The sequence below is a fragment of the Dermochelys coriacea genome, chromosome 17 (genome assembly GCF_009764565.3).
Source record: "Dermochelys coriacea isolate rDerCor1 chromosome 17, rDerCor1.pri.v4, whole genome shotgun sequence".
Lineage (NCBI taxonomy): Eukaryota > Metazoa > Chordata > Testudines > Dermochelyidae > Dermochelys > Dermochelys coriacea.
In genome coordinates, this window is record NC_050084.1 from 13,320,554 (window position 1) to 13,339,331 (window position 18,778).

An 18,778-nucleotide genomic window follows, 5' to 3' on the forward strand; every position below is an offset into this window, starting at 1 on the left:
CCAACTGGAACATCCTCAGGGCCTTGAACTATGACTAGCTGCTCGGGTCAAAAAGGCATAACAATATAATAAAGCTATTGGAAACATCGTGCTCACTTCCCTCCACTAATTATTACATGTGGTTGGTGAAACGGCACTCAGTCTTGCCAATCCATTTTTGACAGAATGCTAGAAACAGTCTTTTGAGTTGATTTTGAAGGAGAAGTTTCCATGTCTCCTCATTCTTGTTAAGTGGGGAGCAGTTGTTGTGTTGATTGCAATACATAATTCCTTAGGGAAAGAATATTGGATACACTAGGCTAAATTCTGAGAGGTACTTGTTTTCTTAATGCATTGAAAAGGTCTATATTAGAAAAAGCATGTTCTACCAAATTACATGGCTCCTAACCCCAGCTCTTTCCCTTCCTCATCCCAGCCCCCAAAATAAAACTAACAAAAAGGAAATATGGAGCACAAAACCATCTTTGCTAACAGAGTAAAAGTGTTGCTGCTGATAGAAGCTAAGAGTGGATAAATGACATGCCCAAGGCCACATTGAGAGTTAGGCGCAAACCAGGAATATTTTCTAGGAGTCTTGACTTTCAATCCCCAACGTCTAGACCATAGTGTCTGTAGAAGCTTCCTATTGCTGGTCTCCCAATCTGAGTTACCTAGGCAGGCAGACACTGGCACTTCAATTTTTTGAGTGCTATTTGTTTCTTTATAATGGACTGGGCTACTTTTTCACAGTGAAAAATAACTCCTTGTTCTGTAAAGGTTTGCAGTAAATCCACTGACCTTTTTTCCATTTTAAGCAAATAGTGCTTATGGAACTTGCCCACGGTAGTAAACTAGCAGTTGCTTCATCGTAAATATTTACACCATAGGAGCATTCATCTTCCTGGGAAACAGTTATGATTAATTGCCAGGGTCCTTTGGGTAGTATTGGTAAATGATATAGGTAGATCAAGGGCCTGATGAGAATACAAATAAGGTTCACTTGTAGGCCACACTGAATTGTTGACGGACCGCTAGAATGATCTGAAAACTCCCTGTTGTGTTCAGGTGATGTCTTTCATCAGTTTCTCATAGCAGTACACTATAGCACTCATGCCTTATATTTCAGAGTAGCAGAGCAGTCTCTTAAATGAATATGTTTTGAACGTGAAAGTTCTCTAATACAATAGGATTTTTTCTCCTTTGTTTTGAGTATGGTATGTTAGTGCTGGAAGGGGAAGAAAGTCCCCCATGATTACCTGCTTAAATTTTATCTTGGACTGTTCTTAAGACCTGAGTAACTAGTCAGGCACATGTTCTAGGACACCTTAGAGTCTGCTAGTGAATGAAAAGTTGAGAGTGAATGATTGGCTCCGGCAATAACTAGGAAATGCAATCTCCAAAGCCATGAAATATGCTTTGTGTCCCCATTAAAACTCCATACTCCAAATAAGCCACTTGTAGACATGACCCTGTGTGTTTGTTAAACAGTTAGTGTGTTAAAAAATTCATGGCCTGTGAGACGCTCATAATTTATGGATGTTCGGAGTCCATCAAGGAAGGATCTATCGACTTTCTGGTAAGTCACCCTATTAAATATGCATGGTACAAGTGATGGAGTTAAACATGTATGGGTTGTATAAATACCTTATAATAGAATGTAAGAGTTGTATGCCTTGAATGCCTTATAATGCTTTTTGGAGAAACTCTAGAAGAATAAAGCTGCTTTTGATTGAGATTCACTTTTATTTATGTATCTTCCCTTTGTGAGAAGTTAAAGATGCTTCAGGCATCAGTACATGAATTTTGTTCTTTACCTGAATGAGAAGGATATTTGGCTCAAACAGGCACTTTGCTAGGTTGAGAATCAATTAGTTTGGTTCTGTCAAAGTGTGAGGTTGAAGGGTTTTTCTCACTTAGATCCCTTTGACTTGGTGGAAGTTTTTTGATTAACTCAATGGGCTTTCAGTCAGGTCCTTAATTCTGGCCTGCAATCTCTTCCTTCCCTCTTTTAGCCACATATTAGACATTATGCATGAGCTCTATGAAGCTGGAAGACTGAGGAAGGCCAGTGGCCTTGAAGCCTATAGAAGAGTAATATCAGAGTCTGAGTTCTGCAGGTCAAAAACCACTTGTCAGAAATACTCCTGACATCAGCTCTCCCTTGAGCAGTGTTTTGCACAGTAATCGGAGCTGTGAATGCTGTATGGCTAGACGGTGTGATCCTGTATTCCTTGCTCACTGTTTTAATCCATCAGTGCCATTGTGTGAGATCCAGTAGGGTATTTTGTTCCCTCTACAGCGCTTTAAATTTCTTCTGAGAGCTGTACTGAAATTGATGGTGCAAGTGCTCAAATGAGAGAACAAACAGGCAGCCTTGTGAATACGCAGGCAGCCTTTGTGAATTTCAGATTGGTTCAAAACATGAACAGAAGATAGGGGGAATGCACAAGATTAGTGGAGAAACTTCCATTTTTGGCCTTCTGTTTTCAAACACACTCTGTATTATTTTTAGAAGAGGCACAGAAGTGTGTGCGTGTGTGTATTTTTTTTTTTTTTTTTTTTTTTTTTTTTTTTTTTGGGCTTATACCAAGTTAACCCCACTGAATTCAGTGGAGTTACTCCACTGTTGTAAGAGAGAACAGAATCAAGCCCATTGTCTAGGACCCCTTCCTGTGGTGTTACTGGTATGCACAACATGAATCACTTGTAGTAAAGGGAAATCATGTGGGATGTTCTACCTTTTTGTCTGGGAGATGCCTTTGGAGTTTTGCACAATTGAGTTTCGATGGATTTATAGTATGTCTGGAAAACTAAGGTAGAGGGTGAAATATAATTGCAGGTGCCTGGCCTGTGGAAAAATAATCAGTGCAGGCGAATCTGTTGAGTACAGCTGCTGAGATATTGATATAAGTGCTTTCTTTGGGTGGGTGGGCTTTCCTGACCCTGAGCAAGCTGCTGCATTGTGGTCTTACTCCAGCTGTGTCTCAAATGATTGATTGACTGTTTTGTTTGCCGCTTACTTCAGTGCGGAGAACTAGTACTTCGTTAGGTTTCAATACTTAAAAATCTTGTAAGTAACCAGAGAAGGCCTCACCTCAATAAACCTAGGAAATTAACTGGATCCATCATAAATGCATCTTTGATCTATTGCAAGTTGCACCATCCTTTTTTTATATTGAATAACAAAGTCTGCTCTTGTCCATTTTACACTGGAACACACAGAAAGGGTAAGGCTATTGTATTAGAAACACATCACTTCATTTTCAGTTGAGGATAGCATCTGTACTTTCAGTATTTGGCTAAATGGCCTGGGACCTGCCTCCCTGAGTGTGTCATACTGCCGCAGCTGCACTGCATTGGAGATGCTAGAGCTGGATCCCCTTGATTTTAATAGAGGCATGGTTGGAGGCAGAGTGTTCCCTTGGCTGCTGAAGAAACTTTTACCCATAGTCCAGAATAGTTAGGCTTATGGCCTTCAAACTGTACTGCAAGGCCCAGCTTTCTGCCTGGGGAGAAGAGAAATTGAGGCATGGGCAGTGGGTAGCATAGGCAGGGGAATGCTGTTCCTCTCCAAACAGCCTGGTGTGGCCCCATCCATGCTCTTCCCCCAGGCCACCTCTTGCCTGCTTCCAGTTACCTTTCCGCTCTTCTGTGGTCAAGAGGTGGGGGCAGGCAGGCTGATGCTGGTGTGCACAAGGCTCGTGGCTGGGGCCACACTGGGGCTGAGGGCACTCCAGCCACGCCCACCCGGTGTGCTGGGTTTGGGGACACTCCTTCACCCAGTGCTGGAGCTGGGGGCTTTCTGGATGTGCTGCCCGACAGCACGCTGGGGTGCCGCTGGTCGCGGGGGGGTGTGCTCTGGGCTCCAGCGGGTGGAGGGTTGTCTCAGGCAGAGCAGGAGAAGCCAGGGACTAGCCTCCCCCGACACTATGTTCGCCATCGGCCATGAATTGAGGGCTGATGGAGCTGGCTGCTTTGTTAGGAAAGTCCCATATATTTATTGGGTTGTGCGAGGGTTGGAGTTGTATTGGGGATTTGCAGCTGGCTTTTGTTGTATTGTATTGTTTTTTAAATGATGTCAGAGGTGCAAAGATTGGCAGGTGGGCTCATTCTTGTGTGTTACAAATCACAATAAAAAAATCCAATATTTCTCTTTTCAGGCATCATACAAATCCAGTGGGCACAGAATGGCGGTGGAAAATGGACCAACCTGAAATGATCTTGCGGGAGGCTATTGAAAACCACCAGAGCTTGATCAAGCAATTTAAAGGTAATTTAAATGTATTTTTTTTTTAATGAACAGACACTAACTAATAATGTGTGGAGCAAAAAAATTTCTAGAACACTAGAAAAAAAACATGAGACTATTAAGGGCCTTCAAACATACGTAACTATGAAATTTTTATGGCACATTGTTGTTGTTTTTTTCCCAGGTGATTTGTCTTGTTTACATCATTAGAACTCGAGATCAGCCCCTGGGCTACTAGTTTCTGCCATGAAAGAGTTGAAGGGAGCGCTCTTTCGTATATGATAGCAGGGGTAAGATATATGGTTTGTGGACAGAGGCCCCACAATAGGTGGGGACAGACTGGGTGACTTCAAATCTTGACGTTGCTGTATAAAAAGTAAGGAGAGGTAAGAATGGAAAGGAGCTGTCCGTTAACCTGAGCAGGAGTGCCATAGATAGAGCCTCATTGGAATGAGATCCGCAGGGTATTGGCTGCATTTTCTCTCATGATTATGTACCTGGTTTATGCACTTGAGGGTCCGATTCCCCCTGAAGTACTTTGCACCCAGAACTCCAACTGGAGTCAATAGGAGCTGCAGGTGCTCAGCACCTCTGGAAATCAGCCCACCTGAATGTGTAACCTGAAATCTTCTTGGCTTTGTTTCCCGTATGGGCTACTCATTGGCTCACATCCTTTCTCAGATACAGAAAATTAGTTACCTTGCCATGGTCGACACTTGTGCACAAGAAAAGCCAGCCGATTTGACAAGAAAACTCTCTAGAACTAAGCTCTTTCTTATTGACCGTTTAGATTGTGACTGCATCAGGAGTCAAATGAAGCATCCGTAAAATGTGCAAGTCAAGCCTTTGTTTTGGATGTCATTGGGTAACCCATCTGTCTATCGTGGCTGAGCATGGAGTGCACCCAATGGATGAGAAACTTGACAGGCAGAAACTTTTTTCAGCAGTATGGAGTGATCCTGTCTAGTTCATTGGGTTCTCTCTTAGGTAAACCCAGCTTGAGTTAGGCAAAGTCGGTCCTGCCTTCCTTTTTCGTTAAGTTGCTGATTTAAATCCTGTTATGTTTTGGACGAGACAGTTTCTTAGGATCTTGATGCACTAGAAGTTCATGGCCTGATTCTAATGGAGAGATCCAGGGATGGTGGGGCCTGGGCTGTAGGGCTGGAGTGGGATAGAAGAGCTGGTCTTTGCTGCTGGAATGAAGTGAGGGGGTTGTGGGTGCAGGGTGGCGTTGTGGCTAGAATGGGTTGGTCCTGGCAGTGCTTCTCCTTGCTCCACCCCGACCCTAACATAGCTTCCAGCCACAGAATTCTCCATTGTGTGTGTGTATATGTATATGAGAGAAAGAGAGGGATACCTTATTGATTGGCTGCTGAAGGGGACAGGGGCAGGATAATTTAGTTGGTGGATACTTTTTTCAGGTAGTGACTAGTAAACCCCATTGTCCTTTGCAAGGGTGGACACTGCGTAGACATAATAAATCAATCCCCCCGCCCTTTCCCACTCCAGAAAAGCTGGTACCTTTGGTATTGGAGTCCTGGATTTGTAACGAAGTGTGCCCTGAAAATCTAAGTGCTGTAAGAGGTGGGGAGGGAAGGTCACTTATCTGGGTGTTTCTGATATGTTTAAACAAGATCCATGTTTATGCCTAAGCATTGCAGCTCAAGGGGGAATGTGAAATTAAAATCACAAAGATCTGAGGTGGTGGAAGAGTGAGCACCATAGATCTGAAAGTGAGCTCATCTACAGGAAATGGGAAGTTGAAAGTGGTCATTGTTTAGTTATTAAGTGTATGGGACTTCATGTGCTTCTTAACGTGTCCACGTACTCATTGGGAATAACCCTGAATTAGCATATCATTTATGGTCAAAATGATTGCTTATAAAACCTCAATACCCCACCATTGTGTATGTAGTGCATGCCATATTGGACAATAACTGTTGTAGGAAAATTTTAGAGAATTTAAAAATGTGTTGTTGGGATTATTTCTTATTTCCCTCTGCCTGTAAGCCTGGTACCTTGGTCACCATTATCCAATAGCGTAGGGTTCATAGGGGAAGGGAAATTAAGCTAAATGCCTCCCAGAATAACTTTGAGATGTGGAAATGTCATGACTTTAATGTCTGATATCTCTGCTCCTTCCAGAACTAGAAGAAAGTGCTGTTTGTCCCATTGTAAAGCTACGATTCTCCTTTCCAGTGGAGGTAAAATTCCCATTTCTAGTCCTGTAGGGTCCCTGCAAGTAGACATTAGAGCTATCATGGGCTCAGGACTAAATCTAACTAACTCATTTTAAATGCACTAAACTTCCTGGTTCTGGTCACAGACCAACTTCTCTGTTTTAAGGTTGAGGCTGTATCCTCAAACACCTTTCTTTATCTTTACGTTGCAGTCTATTGGGTAATTTTCTGTACCATTTGAGCTGCAGTGTCTAGTCAACATGAGGTGAGGTGAGGACTATGGTTTCAAGCCATAACTCTTTTTTAAAATGCTTAGTATATTATTCAAATGCATCAAGGCACCTCAGGGCAATATAAAGTGACATCTTCAGAACAGAAATTGAATTGGGTTGCTTCTTATTCCTGGTGAAATGAGTTCACGTGCAGACGCAGAAGCTCAGGGAACAGGTAATGGATGGGATAGAGCACTCTTCATTCCCAGCTTGCTAGTATGAATCTGGGTCATGTTATTAGGAGCTAAAAGCACTTGTATCTGATGACTGTTCCACGGGATAGCTACAGCTGGTAGCCTTATTGTTGCTACCTTCTCACTTGAAAGTGGTCCTTGCAACTCAGGAATGAAGCAGTGTTTGTGTGTTAATAGGTCTTTTGTCTCAGGAAATGTCTTAAAACAGATGGTATTGGTGACGAATACTGATTTGCAATGGAATATTGTTGCTGTGTTAAATGAAATGGCGGGCCTTTGTTTTCGTGTGAAATGCACAAACTACTTTCAGCTCTGAGGGAGGAGGAACATAACTTGTTCATTTCTTCTTAAAGAACGGCTTATGGTTCTTGGTTTTGTTCCCTTGTTCCTATTCCTTCACGTGTGCTTTATTGAGGACTTGTATGTGGGCGAGAGACTATTCTATACAGTGTACTAAAATATTGCTTTTGCTGTTTATACAGGTTCATTGTATACACAATGAGCGGTGTCCTCTGTTGGTGCAAAGCAATGTTGGGGTATTGATTTCAATGATGCCATGTTAATTTACACCAGCTGCGGATCTGGCTCAGTAGCTTCAGTCATCAGTCCCATTTTCTTGATTTTGACACAGTGAAAATCTTAAAATGAGTAGCAGCACAGGTGGATTGGCTCAAGTAGATGATGATTCAGAAGGGTTGCTTACAAATTGGTGTTCAGTTACTGGAGGGTAAATTTTTTTTTTTTTTTTTTTTTTTTTTTTAAGGATTAACCAATCTTCTCTTTCTCTGTGATGGTCAGCAAATTTTCATCTGCACTTTACTCTCTCCCCAGTTTCCAATGAATATTCAAGATGTGCTATGTGTGTAGGTTTTGCATGAATTATTTTCAGAGTAGCAGCTGTGTTAGTCTGTATCCGCAAAAAGAAAAGGTGACACAAGTACTCCTTTTCTTTTTATGAATTATTTAGTAAGTTCTTTTCCCACAGCGCTCTTCTCCCCATCCCTCCCTTTTTTCCAGGTGTGCCAGGAGTGAGAGTAGATCGCTTCGAAGAAGGGATGGTGGTGAAACACTGTGCGCTGTCTCTGGTGGGAGAGCCAATTATGTACCCAGAAATCAACACGTTCTTAAAACAGCTGCACCGGCACAACATCTCCAGCTTCCTGGTTACAAACGCACAGTTCCCTGTGGAGATTAGGTGAGAATCCTACAAAGTGGTTTTTTTTAATGGATTTTGTCTTGTTCTAAAGAGTTGGTGTTGTATGGTGTGCTTATATTTTATCATAGTGGAAATACACAATGTCACAGTCTGCATTACAAATAGCCATGAAAATTACTGCTCAGAATCTGCCTGGGTCATAGTTTTAATCTCTCTGGGCTCGTTTCTCTCCCTCTTCCTTCTCTCCTCCACACCAATGTACATTTACTTTATTATTTTTTTCTGTGCCTCTTAAATTCAGTGTAATTACTTTGAAGTGAAATACAGGCAGTATAACCAAACGTCCATTCCAGAATGTTCTGGAGATACCTAAAGTCTATAAGGATAAAACAAATGAAATGCAAATTGTATTTTGCTTTTGGTGTTGCAATTGAGTAAAGGAAGGGAGTGTTTCTAATAAACAGACCGCAAATTAAAACTCATGAATTCTATTCCCCGTTCACTCAATCGCTTCCTTGTGACCTTGATCAATTCACTCACTTCTCTCAATATTCCCACCTGCAAAAGGTAATTAGTCATTTTTATCTAACCTTGCAGGGGGAGTTGTGAAATTTAATATTTGTAAAGCATTTTCAGATACTTTGATTAAAGGTCCTGGGTGAATTAGAAGTATTATTTGTCTCTTTTGAGAGTGCTTGACACCTGTTTAACCAAAAATCAGAACAGCAGTGAAAAACTCGCTGCTAATGCTCAGACCCTGCTTCAGCTCCCACAACTGGAGGTGGGGGGGAAGAGTACTCTGAAAGGCATTAGTTAACAGCATAGGCCCAAATTCCCTCTGGTGTAACGCTAGCAGTGTCAGTGGAGGTACAGCAGTGATGGTTTTGGTGTGTTATGTTTCCCACAATCTCTAATTCCAGGTGAATAGGACATTCCATTTATTGCAAAATAATAATTTACACATCAGTAATCTCTGATATTTTGGCTTCCTCTGTGGCTCCCTTTTTTTTGTCTGAATGTGAGGGCTGGAGCGGGAAAACCACACTTTTTTTTGGAGTGATAATTAGGTACTCCAAAGCCGTTCCAAATGATTGGGTAATTGTGTAATCAAGTTACTTTTCAAACCATGTATTATATGCCTGATAGATAGAAACTAAACATAGAATTTAAAAAGAGAGCCAACACTATTTTTGAAAATATATTTCTTGGAAAGTGATTTTTTTTTTTTAAATGATAAAATTCTAGTTTTGCTCTCTCATCAGCATGTCCATTGATCCCAAGTAGGAAAATCCTAGCCTGGTATATGGTACAGCAGTTAATAAGACTTGCTTTAAGAACACACAAATCTTGCTAAGATGAGATTGGTCTTATTCCTGCTGCTGAGCTTAGACTCTACAGTTTATTGACATGACATTTTGTCGGTATTGTAAGTCTATGAGGGATCTGACGCTGGCTGTGTACAAAAGCATTTTCAGGTTTAGCTGGTAATTATATCCACTATTTTTTAGTTACATTAGGTTGTGTCCCTTGTTTGTTCACTGCTAAATCCACGCCAGAGCTCCAAGGAATATCACAGCAGCTCTCACAGCTTGTGGGGTAGAATGACAAGTGTATTCATGTACTTTCAGACCCAGCTATGCCCCCTTGTGGGTGCTGGGGCTCAGTTGGTCACTACAAAGTGGAACAGCATAGTGCAAGAGGGTATGTAAAACCTCTGCTCATGATCGCGTCCCCATCTTTCTGTGGTATAACTGTACTAATTCTGCTGGCTGCCTGCAGCTGCTGGGAATGGGGCATGCTTTGGTTCCTTGGAGAAGAACTTTTCCACTTACCATTCTGAAAGTGACTAGCTCTGTCTTCAGTGATTCCTTTTTATCATCATTATTATTATTATTTATTATTTTATTAGGCAAATATAACATGCAAAAGACTGGCTACGCTCTTTATAATTGAATATTCCAATCCCTTGATACCCGGAACACTTGGCCATTTGGGCAATTGCTGCTTGGACTGTCAGTTCAGAGCATGCTCACTAGTAAACAGGTTCTTAATCTAAAATGTTAGATTTGTTTTCCATTAATGATCTGTTCTTGTCTGAATCTGGAGAGGAGGAATATGCTTGGATACTTTGCAAGTTCATGTCGAGTAATTGGATTTTCTGACCATTGACAGCTCAGCTCTGGTTTCATTCCAGGCAATTCTTGTCACTTTTAGTTTTCACCTTCATGCTTTTTTAAAGCAGGAGTGATTGACAGCTGTATGAAGGATTCTTTTTTAAAAGCACTAGATCAGACTGGAGTTGTAGCCTGCTCGTTAGTTGCTTTCACAGGCAGCATTTGTAGAAGGCTCTTCCTTAATTTCCTAAGACATTTGCTATTAGACCCACAGAGCTGTGTGATAAAATTTTGAAGCTGTCACTTCATCTAGAAGGCATTGTGGAAGAGTGTTTTTGCCTGGTGTTTGACAAATATCACCAGCCCTCCAGAAGAGACAAAAGGGTATAAAAATTAATTGCCTTTGTCCATTTCTCTTGCTTTTAAGGAACTTGCTAAGTCTGATTCTCTCAGCTCATTACTCTTTTTTTTCATTATTCCTTGCATAGCAGAATACAGTGTTACTTATTATGCTCTTTGCATCCCCAGTTATCTGTATCTGCATCACACTTGCTAGTCTTGGGGTTCCAGCATGGATGAAATCGGTCACAGGCTCTTGGACAGCAGAATAGGTTTAAGCTTTTAGAAGTCACTTATGTAGTGCTTGTGTTAACCCACTGTTGAATGTGTCTTTTAACTGGGGGCTGTGACAACTCCTGTCCTCTGGATCAGCATAGAGGGGAACTGTAACACACATTTACTAGGAGATTACACTTGTAAAAAGAGTAATGTCTTAAATTATAAAAGAGCTAGAGCATAATATGCTTTCCTGCAGAAATCCAAGCTGCAGCTCTTTGCACTTAGACTGATGTGGGCTGGGATTACTGTAATGACTTCTTTAGTCAACTTCACAAAGGCATTGATGTCCTTGTGGGAGCTGTATCCCACGTTTTTTTGCACCAGAGGAACAATCCTCAAAATGTGGGAACTTGGGAGCCTGGGCTATTAAAATGTGGGGAGGAAATCATAACTAAGGATATGCTTTGGAATCAATGTCTCGTATGACAGTAGGTCTCTGGCCCCAAGCATGCTTACGGTAATGCTAGTTGAAAAGGATTCAGTGCAAAATTTTGAGCGGGTCCCATGAAATAAGGTCCTCTACAAAGTACCAGGAGCACATTTGTGAAACCACTTTTACATTTCTTTTGTTGCAAAAAGCCCATTTGCGTGTGGCTTATGGTTTTGGAGCCTTAAAGTTCCACCTGCCTAGCTCAGAAATGTCCCACCCTGCCAGGTGAAGTCCACTGAGCAGCACTGCATTTCTGTTGAATAGGGCTGCCTTCCTATAGGACAGGTGGAATTTTAGGGCACTTTGCCTACAGATGTTCCAATAGGAAGTGAAGCTTTTAAATGCTTCAGGTGAGACCCCAGGCTCTTTTGATCACAGGCCACTTGGGAAGGCTTTTCTTAATTAGTGTTCTACCTGGATGAAAGATGCTATTCAGTGAGGATTGGATTGTTGAACTATCACTGGGCTTGACTCTTCTGCAAGTGGTTAGTATGTGGTGTTCCTTGCTTTGTGGCACATTATGGGGTGAAAGACTATTTTCTGTTGCTATTAGAAACCCCAGCCATTTGGTAAAGATGCACTGCTGAACTTTGAGAGAGTATGCTGTAAATATTACATTACTGCTTTTGCTTCTGGGAACAGAGCAGAGTCCAGCATAGTTATTTGCTCTGCCATGTTATGTCTTATGGATGCTTCTATAAAAAAGCATAAATTCAGTTAGCTGTAATGTCTGAAAATAATGATTCCCCTTTCCTTTTTATTGCCAAGGAACCTTGAGCCAGTAACGCAGCTGTATGTCAGTGTGGATGCTAGCACCAAAGAAAGCCTGAAGAAAATTGACCGTCCCCTCTTCAAGGATTTCTGGCAAAGGTTTCTAGACAGTTTAAAGGCCTTGGCTGAAAAGGTACCAAGTTAAGAACAGTTTTTGTTAACTTTTTTCCCCTTCTGCCCATTTTCCGCTCAGAAGGGGGGTGTGGGTTTGTGGGGCTTGAAGGAAATGGGGTGCTGAATGCCTTAAGAGCCTTATTTCTGTGCTTTGTACAGTTTGTGGTGTTAGGATAAGGAGTATAGCAATCCAAACTCAAAGTTAACAAAAGACTTTGGGGTTTTTTGTGTGGGAATAAATTTCAGGAGAGGTAGAATGTGTGTCAGGAAGAGAATCGTGTATTTATTTTGCTGTCCAAAATGGAGGTAGTCCCTGCCAAAACTGCTCACGGCCAAAATGAGGCAGTTGGAGAAAGGTAGGAAGCCCAGAAGAGTTCGTGATAGCTAACATTTGTTTCCAAAGCTTTCACCAGGAGCTCAGTAAAGCCCCTGTCTTGTGAACACTTACACATTGGCTACAATGAGACTACCGATGTGTAAAAATAAGCGTATGTGTAAATGTTTGTTTGCAGGATTGGGGCCGAAGATAGTGGCTGTATATACTTGGGCAATGTAAGGATGCTGCCTCTCTGATATTTTTCCAGGTTGTAATTTTCTTGCTATACTGCATAAGGCAGTTGAACACTGGGCCAAATTCCCGGCAGGCTTATGACCTGCTTATACCAGCTGTGAGTTTAGACCACAATCTTTATAGTTTTCCTTCTCTCTGACAGAGCCCTACTGATCTGACTTGGGCACTGTGTGAATTAACAAGCTAGGTGTTTTGTGTACATATTTTCTCTTGTCTTTACTGTTGCAGCACTCAGAAAAAAGCTTTTATTTATATTTCTGGCACAACTTTACATGCTACCTCTGGTACTGAGCAGATGGGAGCTGCTATTTAGTGTATATAATAAGCTTTGCTGTGTTCTGAGACTACAAATATTAGGCCTGTTTCTGCCAGATTTACTTACATGAATAGACCCATTAACTTCAATGGAATTGCCTGAAGTTAGTCCTGTCCTGCAAATGCACACAATTAGCTTTCTCACATGGGATACACCCGTTTCATTTGCTGGCAGTACTCACATGGGTAAAGGTACTTGTGTAGAGTGTCCGTGTACAGGATCATCATCTTAAACTCAGGGCTAAATCTGGCTTCAGCAAAGTCAGGGACAAAATTTCCGTTAACTTTAATGGGATCAGGATTTGGCTTGGGGACACCCAAACTCGATTAACCTAAAATGAAACAAAACCAACCAAACAAAAAAAGGAGACATTTTGATGTATTAGGAAATCTGCCTTTGGCAGAATGTCTCTCTTGACCTTGGTTATATAAGGTACAGTCACTGCTGAATTCCTGCCTGTTAGAATCTTTCCACCTTCATTTTTTGTGAGGAACATATTGGCAGTTATATCCATAGAGCTAAAAATAGTTTTGGTCAAGGTGAAGAGGAAAGGGGAAAAAAAAGCCAAGCTGATAGCTGCATTTTTTTTTTCCCTTCAGAGACAGATATGGGTGTTTTTATAACACTGACAACACAGCACCCTCTTAATAGCAGCCAAGATTGACAATATCCTTTATCAGCAATGAGGTATGATTTGCATAATGCCAGGGCAAAAATATGCAAATGTCAAAATCCCCTAGGAATCTTGTATATTTTAGATTTTGTAATTTTACACATGGCTGTGGTTATGGGGGTGTCTACAAACACCTGAAGTGACTTTATTAAGAAGGAGAACATTCTAGGTTTTCTCCTCGGAGTGCATGCTTTGATGTCCAAGTTGGAGATTAAGCACTGTTTTGTAGGACTCTGATGAATTAAGTGTGGGGAAAGTTGATGCTGCTTCTGATGATCTCAAGGTATACGGTTCACATTACAATATGGATGTTGGAATAGGGAAGCGATGATGCATTGTGTTGAGGAAAGCAGTGCTATGTATCAGGAAACTGAACACAAATCCTCAGTTTTGCACGTTGCATTCAGCTGTCGTGTCTTCATAATTCCTCCAAGACACAGACAAGATGATATTGTAGTTGATATAAGGTCATTGTTATTAAGAGTTTTTATAGTGGGTTTTCATCCCCTGTGCTGCCAAAAACCAAAAGGCTTGTAAAAACTGACATAAAATGCCTTCCTGTACTTGCTACAACTTTGTTTGGCAAGAGTTGTTCCTGTATTCTCGCTCTCCCTCATCCTACCTCTGGTTGGTTGCTTGTATCACAGTACATGGAGGGCCCAGACAAGAGCAGGGCTCTGTTGTGGTTGGTACTGTAAGTATGAGAGTCAATCCCTGCCTGGCATCTTGGGAAGTCAGGTAGCCTGGGAGCCTTGGGGTCTCCAGCTCCAGGGAAAGCCCCGTGGTAGGGCTGTCTGGAGTCAGAGACCTGGGGGGATCATCCCAGGACTTTCAGGATCCCAGCTCTGCAGCAGGGGGTTGGAAACCTTGAGAGACCACAGAATTCCAGGCTCCCTGCTGCAGAGCCAGGAGCAGTGTCTCAGTCAGGGCTCCCTGCCATGGTGCTGAGAGTCCTGGCTCCACAGCAGAGATCCTGGAAATCCTGGCATGGCGGGACTGTCCTGGAGCTGCAAACCCTAGGAGCCTGGGGTCCCTGGCTCCAGGGCAGACTGTGTGGCACTGCAGGATTTCATCAGAACCCTAGTGGGCAGAGTTTCACCCCTAGTTTGTCAAACCAGTCTTGCTTTCATGAGAAATTTCTGGTTCAATGACGTGGTGTTTTCGGAATAAACAGTTTCTTTAGAAAATCTCTGACCATCTCTTATCAGGATATCACTTTCCAGTGGAAGCAACAGTGTATCTCCCAGCTGATGTGGAGAAGCTGTTTTCGGGCGCAAGTCTTGCTCTCTCCAAAGTAATCTTTATTGCAGTGGTCTTTATGATGAATTTTCCATTCTGAAATACTCTTCCCGAGAGATCTGTGTGATTTAGTGTTAGATACCTGGTGAGTACTCGGAAAGCTTTATTTGTTTCAGATCCAAATGTATATTCTGAACATGTCTTAAGCACTGTTTATCAATGAAAAGTAAGGAACAGGGGTCAACTGAGTGATTAAACTAACATCTAATTTAAAGTGTGCTTCTTCCAAGCATCATGTCTGAAATACCCAGCAGAGCTCACTTGCCCCTTCATCCTTCCTAAGCAGATGACTTTAGGTGATCAAAAAGATCAAGGGGTGACTTAATTTACGGTGGACAAGTACCTTCCTGGGGAGAAAGTGCTTGGGGTTAAAGGGTTTTTCATTGTAGTGGTGAAAGACATAATAAGAACCAGTGGCTGGAAGGTAAAGCTGGACAGATTAAAATTAGAAATAAAGTTGATGCTTTTAATAGTGAGGATCTTGAATTACTAGAACAAACTACTGAGGGAAATGATAAATCCTCCATCTCTTGAAGTCTTTAGCTCAAGTCTGAATGCCTTTCTGGAAGAGATGCTTTAGCCAAACCCAGGGTATTAGGCTCTCTACAGGAGTAATTGGGTGACGTTCCGTGTCCTTTGTTACACAGTCAGACTTGATGATCTTAATGGCTCCTTTTGGCCTTTAAAATCTATGATTCTATGGACTTGATTTCCATGAATTCAACTAGGTGAGGTTCTGTATGATGACAGCTGTTAAAAATTAAGCACCTGTCTGTGCTCCCTAGACAATGCAAATTTGGTGACATGCCTCCTAAAATGAGGGTGTGTTGGTTAGCACAAGTGCTGGAGCGACCTTGCATGGGGACCTCAAGCATCACTTGGCTCATAGTTGGTCAGCTGCTTTGGTGGGTGGAAAAATGGCATAATAATTTAGCAGATTTTAAAGGGAGCAAATTTTTTTTTTGGTAAGTGACTTACATATTTGTACATCAGAAGCTATAAAATTATCTTGGAGAAAAGTTGAAGTAGGTGCCAGCAGAGTGTTAAGATCTGGGTTTGGGATTCATCATTATCCTGTGGTACCTGTGTGCGCGCACGTATATTTTTTTCTTTGAGAAATTAGTTCAACTAATTTTTAAGCAGGGAGCTGTGTTTGCTCATAAAAAAAAAATTCATGGAGCTGATGAATACCAGAGTATAGGAAAAAGTCAATTTTGTGAGCTTGATGCATTCTGCAGAATTCTTTTCCGCCTCCGCGTGGTGCCACCTCTTTGTCATCTTTAGGTGCCCCCCAGGTACCTCTTACTTCTCCATCTCCTTGACTTAATCATCATAAATCCTTTCCAGTCTGCTCAGTACACTGTACCTCAAAGTACTTGCTGTGCTGCAAGACACCAAGTAGGCATTATTGCACTCTTTTTTAACTTTCAGAGTGCAGGTGCCAATGTTCTCTTAAACAGATTAGAACGTTTGGGCAGGGGGAGTCCAAACTCTAGGTATATAACATAATATAACATTATGGCCCTGCAAGAATTGATGACAAAGCAGGACATTAACCTGCCCTTAAAAAAGGGTCACACAAGCTAAGGAACTCCTTGGTGAGCCTTTCCAGAGTTCATTCTAAATTGTATCTTTTTTGTGGGATTTAGATCCTAAGTTTTAGATCTTTTCCTTTCTTCAAGTTAATTGGAATTTCATTGGGAAAAGGGTCATGACTCTTTGCAGATGCAGTGCTGCAGAAGTTCCTCCTCTTCAGTATGAAAGAATGTTCTTAACTGTGCTTAACTGAGGACTTCACATATTGAACAGCGAGACCCTTAAATACAGTGCCATATTCCCCGATCCTGCCAAGCGATACATACACGTAGATCTGTACTCCATGCATGGAGTCACCTTAAGGGATGGAGTTTGCAGACCCATTTGCAAGATCAGGGCCTCAAATGTGAAATGGCACTTATACATCAGTTTACCACTTTCTGACTCTATTTATGACACCACTTCTATGTAAGATATCTATGAGGAATGAGTATAATATGGAGATGCCTGGATCTAGATTTCAGAATTATGCAAGCTTGTGTCTGGTATTGTTTACTTAGCTCTTCTTTTTAATGTGATCCTTACTGCAACTTACTCTTTTTGGTTCTGTGCGTTTATATGTGATGTTTGTAAATATGTATCTTCAGAGTAAAATCTTAGTTGTGCTTTGGGGCTAATGCTCTATTACATAATATATGCCAATAATTATAGCTTTTATGCTTGCAACAGATTTTGGTTTGTGTGGAGATTTTGTGTGGTTGAGCGGAGAAATCTCTGTTAGTCGGTTTGGAGAGACTGGTCTTTGTTTCTGAACCAAGATATATATTTTTTTTTAAGGAGACCGTAAAATTCAAAATTTGCAACAGACGTTGAAATCCGTATTCAATTGTGTCACTATAAATTTAGAAAAATCTGCCTCTCATGCACAGTAAACCATCTCTTCTCCACCAGCTGTTTGCTAGCTTTAATGATTTTGTTGACAAGATTTATTGATGTAATCATTGTGAATTGGAACATCATGAAAGTTACAAAGGTACAATGTTTTATGTTAAATGATACTCCCTGAAATACGTTGCCCTCTTTCAGCATGGCATACCGAGGAGTATAACCAGAGTGAATCTTTAACAAAAACATCTGGACTTTGGAAAGAATAAACACTTACTTAGCCTTTTCTAACCTTTCTAATATCTCTTGTAGAAAGGAAAAGGGAACGAAGACGTTTGTAAATAATACATTGCAAAATCAAACCTGTTTAATATTCCGCATCATTGGGCTCTACTGGGATACCTGGAGACCTGAAATTACAAATAATTACATTTTAAAAGACTGGTTAAGGATCAGCTCCTGTTTTGCTTACCTGGTGTCAGACTTCTATTTTTTCCTCTGCAGGAGTTGTTAATTCCTAGCTCTTGTATATCGCTTTTCAACTATAGATCTCAAAGCGCTTTACAGAGGAGGTAAGCATAATCTTCCCTATTTTATAGATGAGCAAACTGAGGGGAAGTGACTTGCCCAAGGTCACCCAGCAATCCAGTGCCAGAGCTGGGAATAGAATCCAGCTCTATTTAGTCCCAGTCCACTAGACCATGCTGCCCTTGAGAGTTGATGACTTGGCAAATACCCAAAAGAGAGCATTCTCTGTCCTTCTAGAAGAGTCACTATGTCCCACTGTGTTGACTTGGGAAACCAGAGTTCTGTTCTGACACTGACATGTTCTGTGACCTTGGGCAAGTCCCTTAACTTCTTTATTCTTTATCTGTAAAATGGGGCTGCTAACACTGACTTTTGAAAAGCACTTGGAGATCTTTAGCTGAAAAGGTTCTATGCATATATATATTCGTTGGAACTCTTGCAGGGGAAAGATGGGGACTGATCACTAATTGTGTCAGCTAAGCAAAGGAGAATTAAATCTCATTTAATTTAGAATGGTGCTGGACCAAATGCTGTGTGGACTTGTACTGGGTCTGTTCAAGTTTTCCCATCTGTTAAATAATGTAACCTCTTTTAACTGTTAGACGTTTCTGTTGTCCTTAAACAAATACCAAGAAGCTCTAACTTGGTGATTTATAAGAAAGTATGAATTTCATCCATTGAATTTTTTTTTTGACATTTCATGAAAGAAGAGGAGCTGACAAAGCATTTCCAAGGGTGATTTACATTTTCATTTCAATGAGAGCGAATGTAAAACTGATGCAAAAGCACTACAAACAAAACTGACAGGTTTCAGAGTAGCAGCCGTGTTAGTCTGTATTTGCAAAAAGAAAAGGAGTACTTGTGGCACCTTAGAGACTAACAAATTTATTAGA

At 41.3% G+C, this 18,778-nt stretch overlaps 1 protein-coding gene across 7 annotated transcripts in view; it reads left to right on the top strand.

Annotated features, from left to right (window-relative positions):
• Positions 1 to 18,778, top strand: part of LOC119844693 (S-adenosyl-L-methionine-dependent tRNA 4-demethylwyosine synthase TYW1-like) — a 123,173-nt gene that overhangs the window by 48,933 nt on the left and 55,462 nt on the right. For all 7 annotated transcript variants that reach the window (XR_006276222.1, XM_043499423.1, XM_043499422.1 and 4 more), the window contains exons 12-14: positions 4,140 to 4,249; positions 7,892 to 8,069; positions 11,961 to 12,096. Coding sequence is in view for 6 of the 7 variants with exons in the window: in XM_043499423.1 (XP_043355358.1) it covers positions 4,140 to 4,249; positions 7,892 to 8,069; positions 11,961 to 12,096 (424 nt within the window). In the remaining variant the exon portion in view is untranslated. The remainder of the gene's footprint in view (positions 1 to 4,139; positions 4,250 to 7,891; positions 8,070 to 11,960; positions 12,097 to 18,778) is intronic.